The sequence below is a fragment of the Indicator indicator genome, chromosome 38 (assembly GCF_027791375.1).
Source record: "Indicator indicator isolate 239-I01 chromosome 38, UM_Iind_1.1, whole genome shotgun sequence".
Classification (NCBI taxonomy): Eukaryota; Metazoa; Chordata; class Aves; order Piciformes; family Indicatoridae; genus Indicator; species Indicator indicator.
Window position 1 is genome coordinate 3,664,395 of NC_072047.1, and position 21,965 is coordinate 3,686,359.

Below are 21,965 nucleotides of genomic sequence, written 5' to 3' on the forward strand. Positions count from 1 at the left end.
GGTGTGGGGAGGGTTTTCCGTGGGCCGGTCCCTCCCGGGCGGGCGGTGCCGGGGGGCGGCGGGAGCTCTCCCCGCCGCGAGTAGTACGGTCCGGGGGGAGGCCCTTGAGCGGCGGCGGGGGCGGCGCGGCCGCAGTCAGCCCGGCGGGGAGCGGAGCGGGGGCCGATGGCGTTCAGCGCCTGGCTCTCGCCGGTGCAATGGGCCCGGTGGACCTGGTCGGCGGTGCGGGGCGGGGGCAGCCCCGAGGGGGAAGACGGTGGGACCGGGGAGGATCCGGCGGCGGAGGGCACGGCTCTGAGCTTCAGGCAAGTGACCCGCACCCCTGCATTCCACCCCTGCCTCTTCCCCGCATCGCTCCCCTGCTCGCACCCTCCTTAGCTTCTTCCCCGCACCCACGCACGTCATGCAAGGCTTCCCGCTCGCTGCCTGGCATCAGCTTGGCTGCCCGGGGGGGCCGCAACCTATTAGGAAGGGGGAGGGTGGGCAGAGGCTGTGGACGAGCCGTCCCTCTGGCTGGAGCTGGGAAGATGCTGGCGGGCACCCGGCAGAGGCACCAGGGCTTGCTTCCCGAGCTCCACCATCCAGCATCCCACCGGAGCTGGGTGGGGAGACGCCAGTGGGGTTGCTGCGTCCTTGGAGGCCACTGGTGGATGCTCAGCCAGCCTGGGAAAGGACCTGGAGAGTTGGGGTGTGCGGGGGGTTGCTCATAGAATCACAGCGTGGTAGGGGTTGGAAGGGACCTCTGGAGATCATCGAATCCAACCCCCCTGCCAGAGCAGGATCATCCAGGGCAGGGCACACAGGAATGCATCCAGGTGGGGCTCGAAAGCCTCCAGAGAAGGAGACTCCACCACCTCTCTGGGCAGCCTGCTCCAGTGATGATGTTTCACCTGCTCTCCCTTTTCCCTTCACTAGTGCGTCCCTGCTGCCGCAGGATGCCCAGGGCCGGCCGGGAGCTGGCCTGGCAGGAGGTGTGGGCAGTGTGGAGGAGCTCAGAGCTCACCTGGGAAGTGGTAATGCCTCATTCTTTTCCCCCTCCTCGGCAGCTCGGACTCGGAAGGTAACTTTGAGACCCCTGAAGCACAAACGCCAACCTGCTCGCCCATAAAGGAGTTTTGTGAGCCCCTGCCAGGATCGCTGGAGCCTGAGGCTGGCATCAAAGGTAAGCGACCAACCTGTGCCTTCTGCTCTCGGCTGCAGGTGCAGAAAGCCAGGGTGGGGTCAAGGAGAGGTTGCTGCTTCTGAACAATGCCTGCCACGGTTTTGGTGGTTAATGGCCTGGATGGTTCAAATGCCAGCACTCTGCAGAGGGCCATTCCCTCACTGGAGTGGAAAGCTGATTTATTGAGGGACCTGGAGAGTCAATCTGAGGGGGCTGGAGGCTCAGGAGGGTTGATTTGAGAGTCAGTTTGCCCCCCTTGGCTCATGCCTACACAGTGCAAAACGATTGTTGTGCTGTTTGACCTGCACTGGTGGCACCTTCCTGCTGTTCCAGAGCTGGGAGGGGGTGAGGGAGCTGCAGAGGCTGTGTTGGGTTCTGTGAATCTCTGATGGACTGCTGGGGAGGAACTCAGGATGTGGTTGAAGCATTTTGTCAGTGTCCTCCGCCACTTCCTCCGCAGGGCAGAGCAGGCTGCTGGCTGGTGGGAGCTGCCCCACACACCACTGGCCCATGGCTCTTGCACAGAGGGAGCTGGCTGCTGCCAGGGCTCTGTGCACAAAGCCCACAGTGTTGTGTGGCCGAGGGGATGATCTGCAGCAGAAGCTGTTTTTCCTCGTTGGCTGGTGGACAGCAGAGCCAGACCTGCTGTACCACTGCACCCAGCTCCATCCCTCTCCTCCCCTGGCTCCAGCTGCAGCTCTCTGCTGTCTCTGAAAGGGTGGAGGGAAGGAAGGGATCCTCTGTGTGCAGCTGTGAGTTTGTGGTGTGCACCCTGGAGTGTCAAATGATCCTGCCTGAAGTGATCTATACCTCAAGCCCTCATCCTTGCAGCAGCAGGTGCCCTTTGGTCTGGCTGCAGCTCAGGAGCAGCAGTGCTGATCAATGCCATGACTGGGAGGCATCTGGGTATAAAGGCTGCTGGAACAACCAAGCTGTCTGGCATGAGGAGAGCTGCTGCCCTGTAGTCACTGGGGAGTTGTGTGCTCCTGGGGCCTCACCAGCCCAACCCTGTGGCTGGCACATGGGCTGACACACAGGTGGGCATGCAGGCTGGCACACAGGCCAGCATGGCATCTCCCTGGGGTGGATGTGCTGTCTGGAGAAGCTGACTGTAAGGCTGACTGTTCACTGGCTGGAAGGCTGTCTTACAGCTGCAGTCTTACCCTTACTTGGGAATAAATAGGGTTAGGAAACTTGTAAGCCAGGAGCTGGGACTTGCCTGCTCTGCTGGGTGACCTGCCTAGAGCAACCTGCTCTGGTGGGAGGTGTCCCTGCTGACTGCAGGGGACTGGGCAGGAGGACCTTCGAGGGTCCCTTCCAACCCCATGCATTCTGTGATTCTGGCTGTATTAAACCCTGCCCTTGGGGACAATAATTCCTCTGGTCCCATCACCCTGGGGAAGGGGCTGGAGTTGCCTATTCAGGGTCACTCAGACAGTTCTCCCCTTGCTGCCTCAGAGGGTAGGGACTGTAATTCTGTCCCATTCCTGCTGGAGCTCTCTGCCAGAAGGAGACCTTCTGTGGAAGGCAATGAGCAGAAAGCAGCAAATATGGAAGTGGTAGCGCTGGGAGCAGGCTCCTCAGCTTTTACTTGTGTTACCCTGACTCAGGGCACTGCTTCCTGGTGTGCTCATAGCAGCATCCTTTGGTGCTTCTTAACAGAATAGGTTTAAAAATAGCCCAACGGCTGTCACACAAAAGCTGAAAGCCAAAAGAGGAAAGGAGCTGTTAGCTGAGCCCCCAGCAGAGTCTCACCGGCCAGACATCCTGTGCCAGCCAGCAGGGCAAGGCAGAGCTGCCTGGCTCGGGCTGTGCACAAAGGCAGGCAGGCTCCAGATACTGGAGGGGTTGTTCTCAGTGGCTGTGGTGGTGTTTGGCACCAGGGGGGGTGTGGAGGATCCTTGCTGCTTCGCTCAGCCGCTGGCTGTGGGATGAAAAGGGAGTGGAGCCTGCGCAGCGCTGCCGCTGCCAAGTTTTCCTGATTCAGCTGAGGGAGCCTGGGGTGGTGGGGAGGAAAGTGCTCAGCTGGTTGGTGTTTGTGTTTGATGGCAGCCCGAGGAAGGCAAGAGAAAGGATTGTGGTGCACAGAGTGCCTGTTGCTGTGCTGCCAGCCTGTCCTGGCTGAATGTTTTTCTTCAGAGAGAGGAAAAACTCCGTTTTCACTTCCTGGTGTCCCTTCCATGTGTGCCAGCAGTAGGTCTGTGCTCCATGCTCAGTACAGCTGCTGGTCTCAGGGATCCAGAGTGCTGGATCTGTGCTTGGGATGGATGCTGGAGTCACTGAGCATGCTGGCAGTGTCCATTTCCATGCTGGGACTAAAATGTCCCCATCTGCAGGGCGCAGTGCCAGAGGGGAAACAGGAGAGCTCAGGGTCACCTTTTTGGGATGCTGCTGAAAGGCATCTGCTGGGATGGATGCTGTGAGAAGAGCTGGTCTGGAGGGGGGAAAGCTGCATGCTGTGGGTTGGCATGGGGGACACACTGCCTTCTCCTGGGGTCCCATCAGGTATCCAGCATGGCTTAGGCCCAGAGGAAGGGTTGGAGCTGTGAGACCCTGGTGGGGCAGCTGGCTGTGTCTGCAGGCTGGTTTCCTTGGCAGGAGCCCTGGACAGGGCAGGATGGGTGGGGGCAGAGTGGGCAGAGGTAGAGTGGGCAGGGGCAGGGTGAGCTGAGCTGAGCCAGTGTGGCAGCTTCTGCAACGTGACTGTTCGGGGGTGGCTGCAGGAGGGAAATGCATGCAGAGGCTCTGGAGGAACTGGGAGAGCTGCAGGCAGCTTGCCAGGCTGGAGAAGGGCTCCCTGGGGAGCAGGCAGTGCTGCACGGAGGTTATCAGGATGCTGGTACCCAGCAGGGCCAGGCAGCTGCGGCGGGGGGGGTTGCTGGTGTGCAGACCTTGGCTCTCCCCACACAGAGGCCCTCGGGGTCAGGGCTTTCTGCATCCTGTGCAATTGTTCCTGCAGGAACACAGGGTCCAGCTGGTTGGGAGCTGATGGGAGGCTGTGTCAGAGGCAGAGGAAATGCGTGGGGGGAGGAACTGCGGAGCCCAGCTGGAGTTGGAGGGATTTGGGGCCAGGCTGTGCCACCCCCAAGCCCTGGCTTAGGCAGGAGGACCCTGGTGGGGTGGGGTGGGTTTGCCTGGGATGCCATTAGGGTGCTTTACTCAGCAGCAGGCTGGAGGGGCTGGGGCTGCATCCCTGTGAGAGAACACCCATGGGCCCAGCAGGTCCCTGTGCCAAGGGCTGTGCCCCACAAACCATCACACTCTGCAGCCTGGCAGCACTCTCTGGAGAACTAATTGACCTCATGGCTCTGCCTGCCTTTGTCTTCTGTGTGGAGCCAGCTCGGTGCCAGCATGAGCCTGTCCCAGGGTGGCCTCAGCCCCTAAGGCTGTGGTCCCCAAGGTGGGATTGAATAGCTCAGCCCAAGCTGGGTTGGAAATCAGGACTCTGGGGCAGTGAGTGAGCACTCAGGGAGGGCAGGGATGGGGTTCTTGTGGTGGAGGTGGGCAGGCTTCTGGCTGACCCTTCAGCTCCTGTTCCTTCAGACACTGAGCATGTCTGTGAACTGGCACAAGGGATCAATACCCATCCCCTACCCAAGGGTCAGTCCTACTTCAGCAGATGGCCAAGATCACAGGAGAGCTCTTGAGCTGTCCTGCATAGAATCATAGAATGGTTTGGGTGGGAAGGGACCTTAAAGCTCATCCAGTTCCACTCCCCTGCCACAGGCAGGGACACCTTGCCCTAGCCCAGGTTGCTCAAGGCCTCACCTGCACCTTCTATCTCCCAGTACATTCCAGTTCCCCACGTGCTGCAGGCAGGGGCTGTGGAGCAGCTGAGTTGTCTCAAGTGCAAGCCAATAAGTGAGTCACCCCATGGGGAGAGCTGGTTCTGAGTTTTGAGAAGAAAAGGTTGTTCTGAGGCATGGTCACAGGCACCAGCCCTGCCCTCTCCCTGCCCTGCAGATATCCACAGCCAGCAGGAGTGGTTTGCGTGCCGACTGCTGGTTATTCCAGAGGGAATTACTCATGGCTTGGGCTGCAAACCAGGATGGGCTTTGTGTCTGTGAGAACAGCAGCAGTGAAACCTTCCAGTGGGAATGTGAAATGCATTTGGAAGTTGCCTTTTTGCCCTGGCTTTGAAGTCTGCTCCTCTCTGCTGGGCTGTCTCGCTGAGCTTGAAAGCAGCTGAGCAAGGCTGCAAGTGTCATAAAAGTTTTCTTCAGGGTCTGTTGAGGAGGTTTTCCTGGTTCCTAATGATGGAGAGGTCTGGCAGGAGCTGCCTCTGAGTGTTTTCTGGCTGCACTCCAAGTTCATCTCCCCTGGATTTGTGTTTACTGCTGTGTTTTCTGGGGCAGCAAGACAAGGGCTGTTTGGAGGAAGAGCAAGACAAAGGCTGCTTGGAGGAAGGGCTTCATTTATTTGTTTTTTGCAGTCAGAGGAAGGTTTTTTTGCAGTCTTAGGGAGCATGCAGCCCCATATGATTCAGTGCCATCGCTTTTAGCGTCCTGGAGATCAATTATGCAAACCACAAGCCATCAGCTGAGTCAGGGCTGTTGGCTCTGTGTCCTGGATTAGCCCTGGGACCAGATATTTGCCTGATTCCCTTTGCTGCTGCCAGCCTGGGACTCACTGCTGGGTCACCAGCAGACAGGAGCTGGTTGCAGATGCCCTGTGTAGGAGCACCCTCTCCATGAGACACTGCTGGGATGTGTGTGGGGCTGCAGGAGGTTGTCCTTGGCATCCTCCAGCCAAACCTCCTCCTTGCAAAGTGAGGCCACACTCAGCATGACCCCCACCCCTGTGGCTGTCACCCATGTGCCAGGGCAGGGTGGTGGCAGTGGAGGGCACAGGCAGGTTCCTGCATCCATCAGCCAGGTTTTCAAACCAGTTCAGTCCTCAGGTGAGCTCTGGTTTTGTTCTGCCCTGGGAGGACTTGGCTGGGCTGTGTCTCCCCAGAAAGGTGCCAGCAAGAGCTGTGGGTTGTCTGCACTCCCTGATGGGTGCTGGGCACCCCAGGATCCCATTCTGCCTCATCACAGGAATCTGTGTGATCATCCCTGGTGGAGACATGGGAGAAGAGGTGCAGATGAGCTGGGCAGAAGTGGCTCTGGGTGTTCTCCCCTTGTGCCAAGGTCCTGGCTGCTGGTCCTGGGTGGGTGTAGCTTTCAGGATGCCTCAGTAGATAAGGAGCTTCCCCATCCCTTGACAGCAGAGAAAGGATTAAACAGTAAAAGGATTTAGGGGAAGGGATTGGAGTAATAGTGATTGAGTCATGGATCAGGATTTGTGATTAGGGAACTTTGATGGCAGCATGGTAACCCTGGCATAAACATGCAGGCAGAGATTTGCTGCTGGCAGGTCCTTCCCTCCACATTCTGAGGGTCTCACCACTCTGCTGTGCCCCCCTCCCACCCCACTGCCTGTACAATCTGACCCTGGAGCAGCTCTGAGGAGGGGAGAGGAGCCCCTCAGGGAGAGGGTGCATGGCAAGCAGGGCTCTAACCACCTCCTTTTGTCTTTTCAGAGCACAGTGGCCATGGGGACCTGCTGGTAGGGGATGCCCACCAGGACAGCTCGCCTGGGAAGCACCCCAAAGATGGGGCTCGGCTGGAGATCGGAGCCCCTGAAGCCAGCTCGGATTCCAAAGGGGACACCGGCCCCGAAGGCTGGTCCTTGACACAGCCACAGGCTGGAAGCCAGGCTCCGGCTGGGCCGGGGTGCGGGGCTGGCGCTGGCTGTGCCGCCGTGCCCACTGCAGAGCCATCCCTGGTGCCCCATGCAGGCACAGCCGCCCCGGAGCAGGTCATGCCAGGGGAGGAGGCGGTGGGCGCCGGGACCGGGTTAGCGGAGCTGCAGGCTGATGCCCCGGCACGGGAAGGTTTGGCCAACCAGGACCAGCTCGGGAAAGGAAAATCCCCTTCGCTGGGGAGGAAAACAGAAGAAAGCACAGAGGAGACCCCAGTGCCCCAAGCATCCGACCGGTTCGACCCCGAGAGCGTGAACCCCTTTGTGGCAGGGGGCTGCCGGCTGCAGAGCTCCCCCCCGGCATCCCCACGCCGCCTCCCCCATCCCGGGGGCAGCGCCGGTGAGCTGGGGGCGGACCCGGAGCCCAAGGAACAGGTCCCCAGACCCGAGGTGGATTGTTCAGAGAGCGGCGAGAGCGCCGAGTCCAGGAGAGCTGCGCCCAGGAAGGGCAGCAGGATCCCGGCCAGCAAGCTGACGCCGAAGCGGCACCGAGAGTCCCCCAAGAAATCAGCCGAGGACGCAGGGAGGGGTCCCACGGACTCACCCCCTCCCCGAGGCTCCCCGCGGCTGGGTCCTGCGCTCCGGGACAGCCCAGGTCCCAACCCCTCTGCTGGCAGCTCGGCGCTGCAAAACTCGCCGACCCTCCCCAGAGGTTCATACCAGTTTGACCCCAATAACTTTGACTCCGTGGATCCATTTAAGCCCACCAAGACCCTCGCCAGTGCTGACTCCTGCCCCGCTGCTGACAACAACCTGAACGAGATCCTGGAGTCTCAGACGCTGGAGGTGCAGGAGGAGCTGGGGGAAGGCAGAGACTCCCCGAAGAAGCCCAAGTCACGTCTGATAACGTGAGTGCTGGTGTGGGCAGCTGGCAGCCCTCCCTGCTCCCCTGTCTGTGGGCATAGTCCTGGTGGTGATGGTGGTGGTGATGATGCTCCTGCTCCTGAGCCAGCCCTGAGTACCAACGTGCACCTCAGGTCCTGCTGCTGCCCTGGTTTTATCCACACCTTGTTGGGGCAGCTCCCCTCGCCCTGCTGGCACCCCAGTTGCTCAGGAAGAGCTGGGAGGAGAGGGACAGGAGTCCCCAGAGCAGTGCTGGAGTCCCCAGAGCAGTGCTGGTGTCCCAGGTCCCAGACAGAGCAGGAAGGGATGGATGGGGACCTGCATCTCAGAACCATCTCTTTGGAAACCCCTCCTGGGGCTGCAGCTCCTGGGCTCAGGGTGCTGTGTGGTCATGGAGTCAGAGCAAGTCTGTGATGGAGGCTGGAGCCTGAGGGGTTTGCCAAGCCCAGATGAGGACCTTGTGGAGCTCGTGGGGGGCAGCTGATTCCTGAGGTGCTGCTGGGGCATTTTGTGAGCTGCCATCGAATTTCACTTTATTGGAGGGGAAGGGAGCAGAGGTGGAAGGGGAGATTTGTTTGCTGCCTTTATCACATCTGCACAGGTGGTGGGGAGTTTGTTGTTCCTCCTGAAGTGCATCTTTAGCTCCTGAGCTGTGCTGTTTAACTCCCCTGTGTAGATGGAGGTTTCCTGGTGCCTCCTAGGAATGCAGACAGCATTGCTGTCCTCTGGGAGCAGGTTTCACAGCTGACCATTGCTGTTTCCTTGGTGTTCCACCTGCTGTGTGCTCTCCAGCTCATGGCTGGGCAGTGCTGAGGAGTCAGCCTGAGGTTTAAGAAAGCAGCTGCTGAGCTGGGCTTGGCTTCTCCCCACCCTCCCTCCACAGGGACTCTGGGTGGGTGAGGGGAGACAAGGGGATGTTGCACAAGGGAATAATTGCCCTGCCAATTTTGGGTCCTTCCACTATAATTTGTGGGTAATTGGAACCAGCTGAAAGCAGAAGCAAGAAATAAACTGGAGAGGGAGAAATTTCAGGAGCTGTTTTTTCAGTACCAGCCCAAAGAAGCCTTTGCCCTGCCGGTGGTGGGAAACCAGCCAGAGAGTCTCTACAGAGACAGGACCTAGTGAGCAGCAGTCAGGGTGTGTTGGATATTTTTTCCTCTTAGAAATCCTTTGCAGAGAGTCCATGTGGATTCTGCAAGAGCTGGCATTGCCACGTGTGCCCAGGAGCTGGCAGGGAGGGCACACAGCTGGGAATGATCCAGCTCCATCCCCCTGGAGCAGCACAGGATGCTCCTGGCACTCACCTCCCTGCTTTGGGGTCACCCCACAGCTGTGGGCAGCAAATGCAGGCTCAGAACATCCCTTCTGTGTGTGCTCCTTCCCAGAAGGGAGCCAGGCAGCTGCTGTGCTGCTCCAGGTGAGGGCTGAGCTCCAGGGCTTTTCACACACTCTTCTCTCCATCTGTCTGTCTCTCTCTCTCCCTGTCCATGCTTTGGTGCATCAGGACCACTGAGCAAGTGAAATTTCTCTGTTTTCTGTTGTAAGTACTCTCTTCTGTATTTCTTTCTTCTCTCCCTGTGCTGGTTTCTTCCCTTTCTCTCTGGTGTGTGCTGTCTCCATGGCATGCAGGCTCCTTCTTGCCCTTTGACTCGTGCTCTCCGCTGCCTGGTTTGTGTCCTGCAGCTCTGGGGATGGTTCCCCAGGGCAGCTGAGCCTGGCCAGTGCCTGGGGCTGAGGGAGGAGAGGAGAAGCCAAACCCTGTGCCCATGCTGGCTCTCACTGCATGCCCACCCTCAGTGCCTTCTGATGATGTCCCAGCACCCAAAAGCAGTGCATCAGCTCCTGGGGGGCAGCAGGTGTTGGTGCATCCAGGTCCCTGCAGAGGTAGATTTCAGCCCTGAGGATGAGGATGTCTTGTACCCCCACCGGGGAGGCAGCTGCTGTAGAAGGGAAAGGTGGAAAGCACCACCTGGGAGGTGTGGGAGTCAGGAACCATCTCCTGCTCCAGGATGTGTTGGATAGTCCCAGGGAGCTCACAGGCAGCTCCAAACAGGACTCTCTTTGGTGGCTGCCAGAGCTGATTTGCCTGTGGCTCTGCCCTGAAGCACCCCTCCTGTGCCCACAGCTGGGGTGGTAGAGCTGCTCTGTGAGATCCTGGGGGGGTCAGAGAGCACAGCTCAGTAAAGCAGCCTCCACTTGCTGCCCTGCACTGCTTCCACAGGGCTGGGCTGCAACCCTGGCATGAGCAGCCCCACGGTGGCACCCAGTGAGATATTGAGTGCCCTGTGCTGTGCCCCTCCAGGCTACACCCCCTCAGCTCCCTCAGCTCCTCACAAGACCTGATCTCCAGACCCTTCCCCAGCTTCCTTGCCCTTATCTTGGTGCTGGGGGTGGAGATCACACCAGGTACCTGATGGTGTGATGAGAGCAGCCCCAGGAGATGGTGTGGAGCAGGGGTGGGTGAGGACACAGCCAGCTGTGGTTGGGCTGCTCCTGGCAGAGGTCAGTCAGGAGCCATTTCTCAGCCTGCCCAGGGGTGTGTAAGGACCCCCAGGAGCCACACTGCTCGTTGTGCTCTGGCTGGAGAGTGGAGGGGAAGCAGAGGTCCCTGCCCAGGTCCCGGCAGTGGCTGTCACAGAGGTGTCTCCAGCTCAGCCAGTGTCTGCCTTCTGAGGGGTCTGCACCTGGTGGCTGAAGGTGGAGCAAGAGGGTAGTGAGATGCAGGAGGAGAGCTTGGCCTCTCCTTTGTGTGCCAGGGGAGTGCTGTGATGCACACCACCTCTTCAATGATGCCCTCAGAGGCATGGACCTGTGCCACCCATGGCATGGGACAGTCCCTCTGCTGCCTGGAGCTGGTGCAGGGTGCAGGGTGCTGTGTCAGGACGTGGCTGTCCCTGCAGTTCTGTGCAGGCAGGCTCCAGGATGGCATCTTCTGAGGAACACAGGACAAAGTTCTAGGAAGAGCTTCCTCACTGGAGGGCATCCAGCCACAGGACCACCTGCAAGACCAACCTCAGCTAAACCTTCTCCTGCTCATGAGGTTCCTCTCCTCGGGACATTTGCATCTGGCAGAGGAAGCATTCGAGGCACAGCAGGTGGCCCTGGAGCCCTCCTGCAAGCAAAGCAGAGCTCTCTAGTGCGGCTCCAGCTCACACAGGACATACCTGGATCCTGCAGAGGTGCCCCAGGGAAACCTCCAGCTGCAGGGCCAGGGCATGGGACAGCCTGGAAATGGTCCCTTGCTGCAGATAACCAAGGGGCACTCAGCCCTGGGGATGCCATCGCGCCGGACACGCAGGGCGAGGGTGCAACACCATCCTTGCCAGCCCCTGGGGGATGCCCTCTCTCACCAGCAGCACCTCGGGGTCCTGCTTCTGATCCTCACCTGCAACAGGAATAAACACCTCCAAGACAAACCTGAGCGCTCTGTAGTGGTGTGGTTTGTTTGCTTGTTCCTTCTGTTCTTTCCAGAACTTGCTCTGCCTCCTCCATCCCTGCCTGGCGAGCGCAAAGCTGGCACTGGGGCTGCCTCCCCTTGCTTGGGCTGTCTGGCACGTGTCCCTGCCCCCTCCCCACGCTGCCCATGCCAGCCCAGGCCTCATCCCACTGCCTTCTCTCTCTCTCCTCTGCAGGAGTGGCTGCAAGGTGAAGCCCTACGAGACACAGTCGCTGGTGCTGGATGTTTGTGCCCAGGTAGGTAGGATCCCACCCTGGGAGCCGCTGGCTGGGCACAGGGATGTGGGATGGGAATGCTTGGAGAGCTTTGAGCTGGCACAGAATCACAGAATTGTTTGGGTTGGAAAAGGCCTCTAAGAGCATCCATTCCAACCAGCAACCCAGCACCACCGTGGCCACCAAACCACAGCCCCAAGTGCCATGGCCATAGGTTTCCTGAACACCTCCCGGGATGGGGACTCCACTACCTCCCTGGGCAGTCTGTGCCAATCCCTGACCTTCCAGCAAAGAAATTTTCCCTCACCTCCAACCTAACCCTCCCCTGGCACAATATCAGGCCATTCCCTCTCCCTCTATCACCTGATCCTAGGGAGAGGAGCCCAACCCCCACCTCCCTGCAGCCTCCCCCAGACATTCTCTCTTCAGTAGATTTTTGCTTGGTCATCTCTCCTCTCCCTGGCACCATGTGTGTCCTTCAGCCAAGCCTGTGGTGGATGCAAAGCCTCCCATGCTGCCTGATGCCCATGGTAGAGCTCAGTGCTGCATAACTGATCTGATCCTGCAGGATGAGGGAGCTCTGATCCCGGACATCCCAGCTCTCACAAACCGGGATGGCCGTGCCACCGATGAGGAGAAGTTGGCCTCCACCACCTCCATGCAGAAAGCAGCTGGGCTGGAGAAGAAGGGTGAGCCAGAAGAGGAGCTGGAGTACTTTGAATGCTCAAATGTTCCTGAGGCAGCAGTGAAGAGCAGCTCAGAGGCAGGTGAGGAGCATCCATCCCCACGGGCTCCAGGGATCTGCTCCCTGTGCACCCCTGCAACCTCCACAGCCTCTGGCAATGCTTTGGTGCTGTGGAGGCAGCACAGCTCCAGAGAACCCTGCAGATGCTTTGGCTGTGTCTGGAGGAGACCTTTCACATCACTGAGTCCAACCACTGACTGCCGGGTCACCACCAACCATGGCCCTCAGTGCTTCACCCCAGGGCTGCATCCTGCCCATGCCAGCACCATGTCTCCTGCATCCTCATCCCTGCTCTTCCTCAGGAATGGCTGGCATGGGTGCAGCTGCAGGGACATGGGCAGAGGGTGAACTGCCAGCAGAGGGGAGTGTTGGATTCCCACTCCAGGGATGCAGGAGGAGAGGCTGCAGGGGGCAGGATGTGTCCTTCCTGCATGGGCAGGAGCTGGGGGCAAAGAAGCCTTTTGGGAGGGGATGTGGAGGCTCGGGGGTGCCCCTCTGCAAGTCTGCTGCACCCCAGCAAGTCTGCCAGTGCCACCAGGTTGCATTTTTTTGTCCTTAGGTTTTGAGAAGGAGATCTGCAAGCAGATGATGGAGAAGGATGGGCCTGGCATCTTCCCTGTGAGTGCCCCTTGCTTCCCTCCCCCTCACCTGCAGTGTGGCACTGGGGTGGCTGTGCCAGCACCAGGGTGGCTGTGCCCATGCTGGCATGCAGTTCAGCATGGCATGAGGACTGCAGGAGGGCTGATTCTCCTGCACCTGCTCCACCAGGCAGAGGGGGGGGGGGGAAGCTGCAGGAGATGCTGCTGATGCCAGAAGTGCTCTGAAATGAGCCTCGTTGGGAGACAGAATGTTGGGAAGCTCACACAGGGAACGATGGAGATGGTGGAGATCTCCCAGCAGGCCTGGAGGAGCCTGGCTGGGGATGGTGCCTCCTGGCTGGGGATGGTGCCTCCTGGCTGGGGATGGTGCCTCCTGGCTGGGTGCTGCTGCTGCTGGTGCTTGTGCATGGCAGGGAGATGCTGGGATGGAGCAGAGCTGCAGCTGTGGGAGGGCAGCAAGAGCTGTGTTTGGAAGTGGCTGAATGGCAGTGAAAGGACAGAGGAGATGAGAGGGGAGGAGAAGCTGCAGGGCAGGAGCTGTGCCTCTCGTGGAGGAGTGCAGGGTAGTGCCTGTGCCCTCCTCAAGGGATCCTCCAATGCTGCATTCAGCAGGGCAGCTGGCAGCAGAGATGGAGGCACTGAGCAAACCAACCCTGGCTCTGCAGCCAGTAGTGACCCTGGCACCCCAGCAGTGGCACAGGGGCACCCCTCAATGTGCCCTGAGTGGCCCCAAGATCCCTCTCATGCAGGGAAGATCCCGTGCCAGCTTAGCCACTCCTGTCCAAAGCTGCTGGAGGTGGCAAGCAGATGACAATGAGATTAGCACCATCAGCAAAATGAGCTTCTCTGAGACAGATTTAACTCTGCTGAGCCCCACAGGGCTGCCAGGCAAAGTGACCCTTTTGTGTGGGGCTGGGCAGAGCATGGGCACAGCACTTGGCATGGGCACAGCACTGTGGTCACCCCCAAAGCACAGTCTGGGGGGTCGATTTGCCATGGGGAGGGCAGTGGTTGGGGTACTGTTCAGCTGCTCCCCTGCTGTGGGAGGCTGCTGCCAGACCCCACAGGGTTGAACCTCCCCCGGGGTGAGGCTGCCCAGAGCCAAACCAGCACCCGGGGGTGCCACCAGCCATTGCCCACTGCTGTGGGCAGCAGAGCTGGGAGAGCCTGAGCAGCAGCCGAGGAGAGGAGGAGGAGGAGGAGGAGGAGGAGGAGGAGGAGGGGAGGGGAGGGGGGAAGAGCTGCAGAGCTCTGGTCTCCAAAACACAGTGAAAGCAGAGGCAGCCCTGCCTCCTCCAAAGCCCTTCTCTATGTATGGCCCTGCAGCCGTTCCCAGGGAGATGGCTGCGTGGGGCTGGCACTTCGGGTGATGAAAGCAGGAGCAGGCGGTGCTGGCAGCCTGCCGTGCAGGAATGCTTCTCTGGAGGCCTGCCCGGCTGCAGGACCTCCCCTCCGAGGGAAGGGATGGGGCTGCAGCTCTGCCCACCTCCGGTTTGGTCCCTGCAGCACCAAGGAGCTGGGGGCAGAGGGCAAGTGGGGATGCAACCACCTGGGAGCCCATAGGAGGGTGCTGGGAGCCTTGTGTGAGCATCTCCACTTTGGGAGCTCCCCTGAGGGCTGGGGCACAGAGGGGTGAGCAGGGCTGTCCCTCAGGGTGGGTGGGGGCAACCCCAGAGCAGGTTCAGCTGGACCCCTCCTCTGCAGGGAGGTGAAACCTGCTCCCCCCACTGCTCCCTTGTGCTTTTGGGGTGATCAGCAACACCCAGCACATGTCCCTGCAGCTGCTGGCAGCTAGCCTGGGAGGTGATGGGGACAGCCCAGGCCCTCAGAGACCCCCACCAAGCCGTGGCTCACAGTCAGCAGAGATCCTCCAGCCCTGAGAGATTTTTAATCAAGCGTGGTGCAAGTGAAGGGACATCAGGTGGGAGCAGATCCCTGCTCAGAGCTGCTCTTCTTCTTCAGCCAGGGGCCCTTACTGGGGCACCCCTTTGGCATGCCCAGCCCCAGGGGGTGTCCTGCAGCACAGCCCCAGCTCCCACCAAGGGACTGGGCAGAAAGGGCACCAAAATCCCTCTGTGGACTCTGACCCTGGGCTCTGAGCTGTCACTCTGTATGGGTAGGGAGGTTCTGTGCCTGAACAGGAGCTGATAAAATGGGGAGAAGGTCCCAAACAGGGGGAGAGGGGTGAAAAGAAAACCCAAGCAGCATCCCAGCTGGGCCATTCCCTCCCAGGGCAATCCAGGGCTGTGTTCCATGGACAAATCCCCTGTGGCCATCACCAGCAGGAGTGAGAGTCCCCTGGACACCATCTGCCTCAGTGAGTCTGAGAAGACAGCTGTGCTGACACTCATCAGAGAGGAGGTAATGAGCAGGGACTCCATCCCACCACCCTGGGTGTCCCCTGTCCTGCCAGCCCCTCTCTGGACCCCATCCTGGCTGCAGAGAGGAGCAAGGGCAGCTCTGCTCTGGCTTGGGGGGGGAGGTCCATCCAGATCACATCCCAAGGGTCCTGTGTCTGCTGCTGCCTAGATCATCACTAAGGAGATTGAAGCAAATGAGTGGAAGAAGAAATACGAAGAGAGCCGCCAGGAAGTCTTGGAGATGAGGTGAAAGCCTTCTGCTGCCTGCTGCCTGGGCTGGCTCTGTGTGCACCCCCCGGGAGGGGGTCACAGGCTGTGATGGGATGATGTGATGTGGCTCAGCACCATCAGGGTGGGACATGGTGGGAGGTGTGGACTCTGCTGTGCTACTTGGGCTGTCTTTGGGCATGGGGAGGGGGCAGCAGGACCCTGGGGCAGCTGCAGGTGCATCTGCAGACACTGCTGCCTCTGACCTGCTCTTTTCCCCCTCTCTTCCTTCCAGGAAAATCGTGGCTGAGTATGAGAAGACCATTGCCCAGATGATAGGTGAGGTGCTGGCACCTGGCTGGGTGCATGGGGCAGGGAGGTGGCTGCTGCAGCCAACCCTGCTCAGACACTGACTGTGTCCCTGCTGTTTATTTTCCACCCCAGAGGATGAGCAGAGGACAAATATGACCTCTCAGAAGAACCTGCAGCAGCTGACAATGGAGAAGGACCAGGCTCTGGCAGACCTGAACTCGGTGGAGAGGTCCCTGTCAGATCTCTTCAGGAGATATGAAAACCTGAAGGGTGTCCTAGAAGGCTTCAAGAAGGTCCTTACCTTGGTTTTTTCCTTCTCCCCCAGCCCTGGCCCTGTGCAGCATTGGCCCCACCTTGTCCCAGGCTCTGCTGTCCCTGCAGAGCTGCTCCAGCCCTTGCCTGAGGGCTGCCCAAATTCTGCTAAATGAGCAAAGAGCCTTCCAAAGGCTGGGGGCAGGCAGTGCAGGCAGCACAGTTCTCTGGATCTTCTCCATGCTCTTCCCCAGCACTGTCCTGCTGATGCCAGCTGCCCTGCATGGAGCTGCAGCCAAGGGGAGAGCAGGTCCCACAGCAAAGCACCTGAGGAACCCTGCCTGCATCCATCCAGCATTGTCCATGCTGCCAGGCTGGGGCAGGGGCTCCAGCATTAGGGGCAGATGGTTCTGGTTAAAGCCTTTTCCTTGTACACTGGGAGCAGGATCTATCATCCCAGCAGAGCAGCATCTCTGTGCTCAGGCCCAGGGCAGATGGATCTGCTGCTTTTTTGGTTTTTCAGAATGAAGAAGCTCTGAAGAAGTGTGCTCAGGATTATCTGACCCGGGTCAAGCAAGAGGAGCAGCGGTACCAGGCCCTCAAAGTCCATGCAGAAGAAAAATTAGACAAGTAAGGTCATGCAGGAGGCTACTGGGGGCTTAAAGACCTTCCTCAGGCTATGCTGAGGCTGGAAGGGTTGTTGATGTGCAAACCTGCCCTTGACAAGTGACTTTAAGTGGCTGCCAGGAAGGCAGCACAAACCCCTGGATGGGATCTCTGGTGTCTGCTGAGGACAGAGGTAAATGGGATGAGGTTCTCAGTCCAGTTACAGTCACAGAATCACAGAATGCATTGGGTTGGAAGGGACCTTCAAAGGTCATCTTGTCCAACATCCCCTGGAGTTAGCAGGGACATCTCCAACCAGAGCAGATTGCTCAGAGCTCTGTCAAGTTTGGCCTTGAATGTCTCCAGGGATGGAGCCTCCACCACATCCCTAGGCAGCCTGTGCCCGTGTCTCACCACCCTCACTGTTCAGAACTTCCTCCTGATGTCCAACCTAACTCTGCCCTGCTCCAGTTCCAAACCACTGCCCTTGTCCTATCCCCACAGCCCCTTCTGCACAGTCCCTCCCCAGCCTGCCTGCAGGTCCAGACACTGAAATGCAACTCTAAGGTCTCCCTGGAGCCTTCCCTTCTCCAGGCTGAGCAGCCCCAACTCTCCCAGCCTGTTCTTGTAGGAGAGGTGCTCCAGCCCTCTGATCATCTTCATGGCCTCCTCTGGACCTGTTCCATCAGGTCCTTCTTGTGTTGGGGGGCCCAGAGCTGGGCTCAGTACTGCTGGTGAGGTCTCACCAGAGCAGAGAGGCAGAATCCCCTCTCTCAGCTCACCTCAGTCAAGTTCTCATGTTTCAGAGGGCTCATGGCTATGGTGGCTGAAGGGGTTGTGCAGCTACTGAGGGCTCAGCTGATGGGCACCAACCCCTGGCAGCCAGGGGGGCGAGGAGCTGACTTAGCTTCACTCCGAGCAAGAGTTCCCAGGCAGGAACGTGGAGGAGCTGAGCTCATCCAGCTTCAGGCAGGGGGAGCCAGGCTCTGCTGGTGCTGTGGAGTCTAACACGGTGCCACAGTGCTCCTGGCTGCACCCAGAGGTGACCACTGCCCCCTTGTCTCCCACCCCCCTGCAGAGCCAACGAGGAGATCGCTCAGGTGCGCGCCAAGGCCAAGGCGGAGAGCGCGGCGCTGCACGCAGGGCTGCGCAAGGAGCAGATGAAGGTCGAGTCCCTGGAGAGAGCTCTCCAGCAGAAGGTAGCTGCTGCCCTGGCTCCTTGCTCTGTGTTTCACAGAGTCCGAGGGCTTGGGAGGGACCTCTGGTGGTCATTCAGTCCGACCCCTCTGGCCAAAGCAGGGTCACCCAGGGCAGGTCACACAGGAACACATCCAGGTGGGGCAGGAAAGTCTCCAGAGGTGGAGACTCCACAACCTCTCTGGGCAGCCTGCTCCAGGCCTCCAGCACCCTTCAATTCAAGAAGTTCCTCCTCATGTTCTTCTGAAGTTCCAGTTTGTGCCTGTTACCCCTTGTCCTGTCTTCTGGGCACCACTGACTAAAGCCTGGCCCCATCCTCCTGCTAAACAAGGAGCACAACAACCACTTCCCTGGGCAGCCTGCTCCAGGGCTCTGCCACCCTCACAGCAAAGAAGTTTCTCCTCATGTTCAGATGGAGCTTCCTATGCTCAAAGTTTATTGCCACTGTGCCACCCTGGGCATCCTGTTGGTGCTGGAGGTACCCTCCAGGTTTTTGGGGGGTTTGGGTAGTTTCTTGGCTTGCTCTTTGTCATTCGACTGTTTGGCCACATCCTAGTGCCAGGAAGGAGCTGGAAGCTCTGCCCAGGCATAGCCATGGCCACAGGGATGTGGCTGCTGGTTCAGGGCTGCCTTGGAGCATGGGCAGAGCATGGTGGGCTGCAGTGGGTCTCTGCGCAGCACTGGGGTCTGGTGAGGATGAGGAGGGCTGAGCCCAGGGCTCCTCACAGCACTGGGTGATGCCCAGAGCAGCTTTCACCAGGGTGGGTGCGGGGTCTGGCTGCCCCTTCCTGCCCTGGCATGGGCCTGGGTGGTGTCCCCCATCTGTGCCACCACGGGGGGGCTGTCCTCAAGCTCTGCTTCTCTTCCAGAACCAGGAGATCGAGGAGCTGACCAAGATCTGTGATGAGCTGATTGCCAAGCTGGGGAAGGCAGACTGAGCCTCACCACCCCTCCTCCAGCACTCTGCACTTGGCTGCTTCTCTCCTCACGTCGAGCACTTTGCCTTATCCCCCCCATGCCCCCAGCAGAGCAGCACCCACCTCCAGCTGCCTGCCCTGCTTGGCTGCTGGACCCCACGGTCCCTGTGCCACTTTGTCCCCATGCCTGTTCCCCTGGGGCCCCAGGGCTGGGCTTCCTGTGGTCAGGCTGGGTCTGTGCACCCCTCCTGGGGTTTGTGCCCCCCTCCTGGGGTCTGCAGTGGGTGGCTGCTGTGCCATCCTTTTGCACAGGTGCCACCTCTCAGCTGTGGACACACCAAGCTCCAGCAGAATTCCTGAAGCTGCCTTTGGGGGGCTCTGGGGGGGATACCACCGTGTGTGAACCCTGTGCCAGTGCTGTGTGTGCCCTCCTGGTAAGGCTGTGGCATGAGGCAGCCTCGCCTGGCGAGTGGCACCGTGGGGGTGCCATGGGTTTGGTGTGGTTCAGAGTGTGGTGTGGGGCACGGAATGGGTGTGCCATGGGCACTGCCCCTTGGGGTTGGTGCAGAAGCATCCTGCCCTGCAGAAGGCAGAGGGCAGGGACTGGGCAGTAGGTGCAGGGGTGGAGGTTCTCTGCTGCCTCTGCTGAAGGGGTGGCTGTGAAGTGTCAGCGCAGGGCAGGCTTTGCAGCTTGGGCTGCTTCCCACCCAGCCCTTCCCAGACTTTCACAAAAACCTTTTTGCTGCTACCTTTTTTTGTAAGAGAATTGAGCTCTTTTCCTTCTATTTTCTAACTCCCCATGCCAAGCTTGCAGTGCCACTTCTGTTTAACCCAGAGCCATACCCCCCAGAGATATTTTATTAGCTACAGGATGTATAGAGAGAATTTATTGTGCATTTAAGCTGATAGAGAAGCTGGCAGCCTGCTCCAGAGCACACAGAGCCTGTTTGCTGTGCCCCCCCAGTCACCCCAGTGAACATTCTGGGTGGGGGCAGCTGATGGCTGACACCACTCAGAGCTGGGCACCTGTGGCTGTGTGCAGAACAATTCTCCTGACAGAAAGGAAAAGCCTTTTTTTCTCTCTTTTTGTTCTTTTTCCTTTGTCCTCCCCACACATCCCTCTAATGGGCTGGCAGAGGAGTCCCTGTCACATGATCTACAAAGGCTGTTTGGGGAGTCCAAAGCCCAGCCCCAGCCCACCAGAGTCCCCTTCCCCCCATTTCACCAGCCTTTGGGGTTTTGCAGACCCCAGCACCACTCTGCTCTTCTCCAGGGTCCTCCTGCTCCAACACAGCATTCCTGCCCGCATGGGGGTGACCTTGCCTGGCTCCAGTTGCTGGGCTGCAGCAAGATGGAGGGAGCAGGGAGTGACCCTGAGAAGGTGCAGCTCCTTTGGCCCTGCCGGGGGTCTGTATGGGTAAATGACCTCAAGACCCAGAGGTTTTGGAGGGAGCTGAGGTCTTCTCTTTGCAGCCCTTGGGAAACTGAAGGGAGCAGCTCCCCAGAGCTGCACAAAGCTCTCAGAGCTCATAAGGAGCTTGGCTTGGGGCTGGTTTCTGGTTTGACCCCCAGCAGCTGAGGTCCCAGCACCAGGACTGATGGAGCTGAAGCACTGAAGGCAGGTCCCGGGGGGGAGGAGCACAGGTCCCAGGGGAGGAGCACAGATCACAGCAGCCCCACAGCCTCTACCTGAAGGGATGAAATTTGGTCTCTGTGTTTGGCCCGGGCCAGGTTTGCTCATCTGAAGAGCAGAGCAGCAGGCTCTGGGCTCACTGGGAGCCTGCCCTGTCCGAGGTTGGTTTCTCTTCAGGGGTGTTCTGGCCCCACAAGTGGCAGGAAATGGCAGAAGCTTCATCCCTTGGCACCTCCCCAAGCCCCTCAGCCTGCCACCAGTGCTGCAGTCTTCCCTTCAGCGAAGAGGAGCTGCTGGGACAGCCTGGCTGGCTGCAGAGAGCAGCTCCATGGCAATAATCCACCCTGGCAGCACCCTCCCCAGTATCTCCCAGTGCCACTGTGGCTGCCCCTCACCCCAGTGCTGTTGCATTCCTGTGCCTGTCTGAATGCACTTCCAGTCCAGGCAAAGAAGATTCCTAGGGAATGATTTCTTGACTATAATATGGTTATAGAGTTAGAAACAGACCTCTGCTGCTCTAGTTCTGTGTGCTAGGGGCTGTGTTTGTGGCTGTCCTCGGGCAGGACTCTTGCATCTCTTGCTGCTCTCCAGAGCCACCAGAGGCTCGGCCCCGGAGCTGCCGCTTGGCATCGCTGCCACGGCACAATGCTGGCACCTGCGCACCGCTGGCATGGGGCTGGCAGCACGGGCAGGGCACAGTAAGTCCCTTGCATGCGTGGTGAGGACACCAAGGGTCCAGCCAAGATGTGCAGCCGGCAGAGGGAGGCTCCACGGACGCCTGTGCCTGGGGCCAGCAGCCTGGCTGTGTTCTCCTTGCGGTGGAGTTCTCACGGCCCTCGCCAGCAGTGGTGGGAGCCTGCCCGCAGTGTTTGTGTCCCCAAGTGTGCATCCTCCAGCAGACCCCTGTCCACGATGAAGTGCCAACGAGTGACCGTTCTGACTGCAAATTGCTTCCACCCATTCCCCACCCCCCTCAGCGTGATCCCTCTCACTCCCAGGCAGGAACCTCCTCTGCATTGATTGCTTTGTGCCATGTAACTGCCACCCCCCATCGGTTTTATATGTCCAAGAGTTGCCCTTTTCTATGGCAGGTAAATATTTGTAAGAGTTATACTCACACAAATGAGATTATTATAATGATTACTAATATATTTTTTTTCCTCCCCCACATGTTTCATTGCTTGAATAAAAACTGTGTTTATCACCGTTGAAAGGCTTCTGGGTGTCTGCCAGGCTGGCAAAGGGCTTTTGGAGGAATTTGGTTTATAGATGGATGTGGTAGAAGGAAATTGTGCCAGGTGAGGGTTAGGTGGGAGAGGAGGAAAAATTTCTTTGCTGCAAGAGCAGTCAGGGATTGGAACAGGCTGCCCAGGGAGGTGGTGGAGTCCCCATCCCTGGAGGTGTTCAAGAAGCCTGTGGCCATGGCACCTGGGGACATGGTTTCACCACACTGCAGTGATGGTCCCAGCAAGGTTCTGCTGAACCAGAGAGCTTGGGCAGCAGGAAGAGCTGAGAGCAGCAGGAGGACGTTGGGCAGTGGGGGCCTGGCTTAATCCCTGTGCTGAGCTCAGCTTTCATGGACTCAGGTAAATCCCTGGGTGAGGATGGAGACCTGCCCAGCTGAGGGCTGGGAGAAGGTGAGAGCAGGGGTGGCTCTGCCAGCTCCCACCCCCTCCTCCCCCAAGTTTTCAGCCCTTCTCTTGCATCTCTTTTGG

General features: G+C 59.1%; 1 protein-coding gene across 1 annotated transcript; it reads left to right on the forward strand.

Moving 5' to 3' along the window:
* The first annotated feature begins 165 nt into the window (after nucleotides 1-165).
* TACC1 (transforming acidic coiled-coil containing protein 1) lies at nucleotides 166-21,441 on the forward strand. Its single transcript, XM_054396613.1, has 14 exons — nucleotides 166-305; nucleotides 1,047-1,162; nucleotides 6,687-7,755; nucleotides 9,255-9,290; nucleotides 11,383-11,443; nucleotides 11,991-12,111; nucleotides 12,727-12,789; nucleotides 15,009-15,127; nucleotides 15,296-15,372; nucleotides 15,629-15,672; nucleotides 15,778-15,938; nucleotides 16,421-16,527; nucleotides 17,582-17,702; nucleotides 18,570-21,441. Exons 1-14 carry the CDS (start codon nucleotides 166-168, stop codon nucleotides 18,636-18,638), a joined length of 2,304 nt encoding a protein of 767 aa, XP_054252588.1. The 3' UTR covers nucleotides 18,639-21,441.
* Nucleotides 21,442-21,965: the final 524 nt, after the last annotated feature.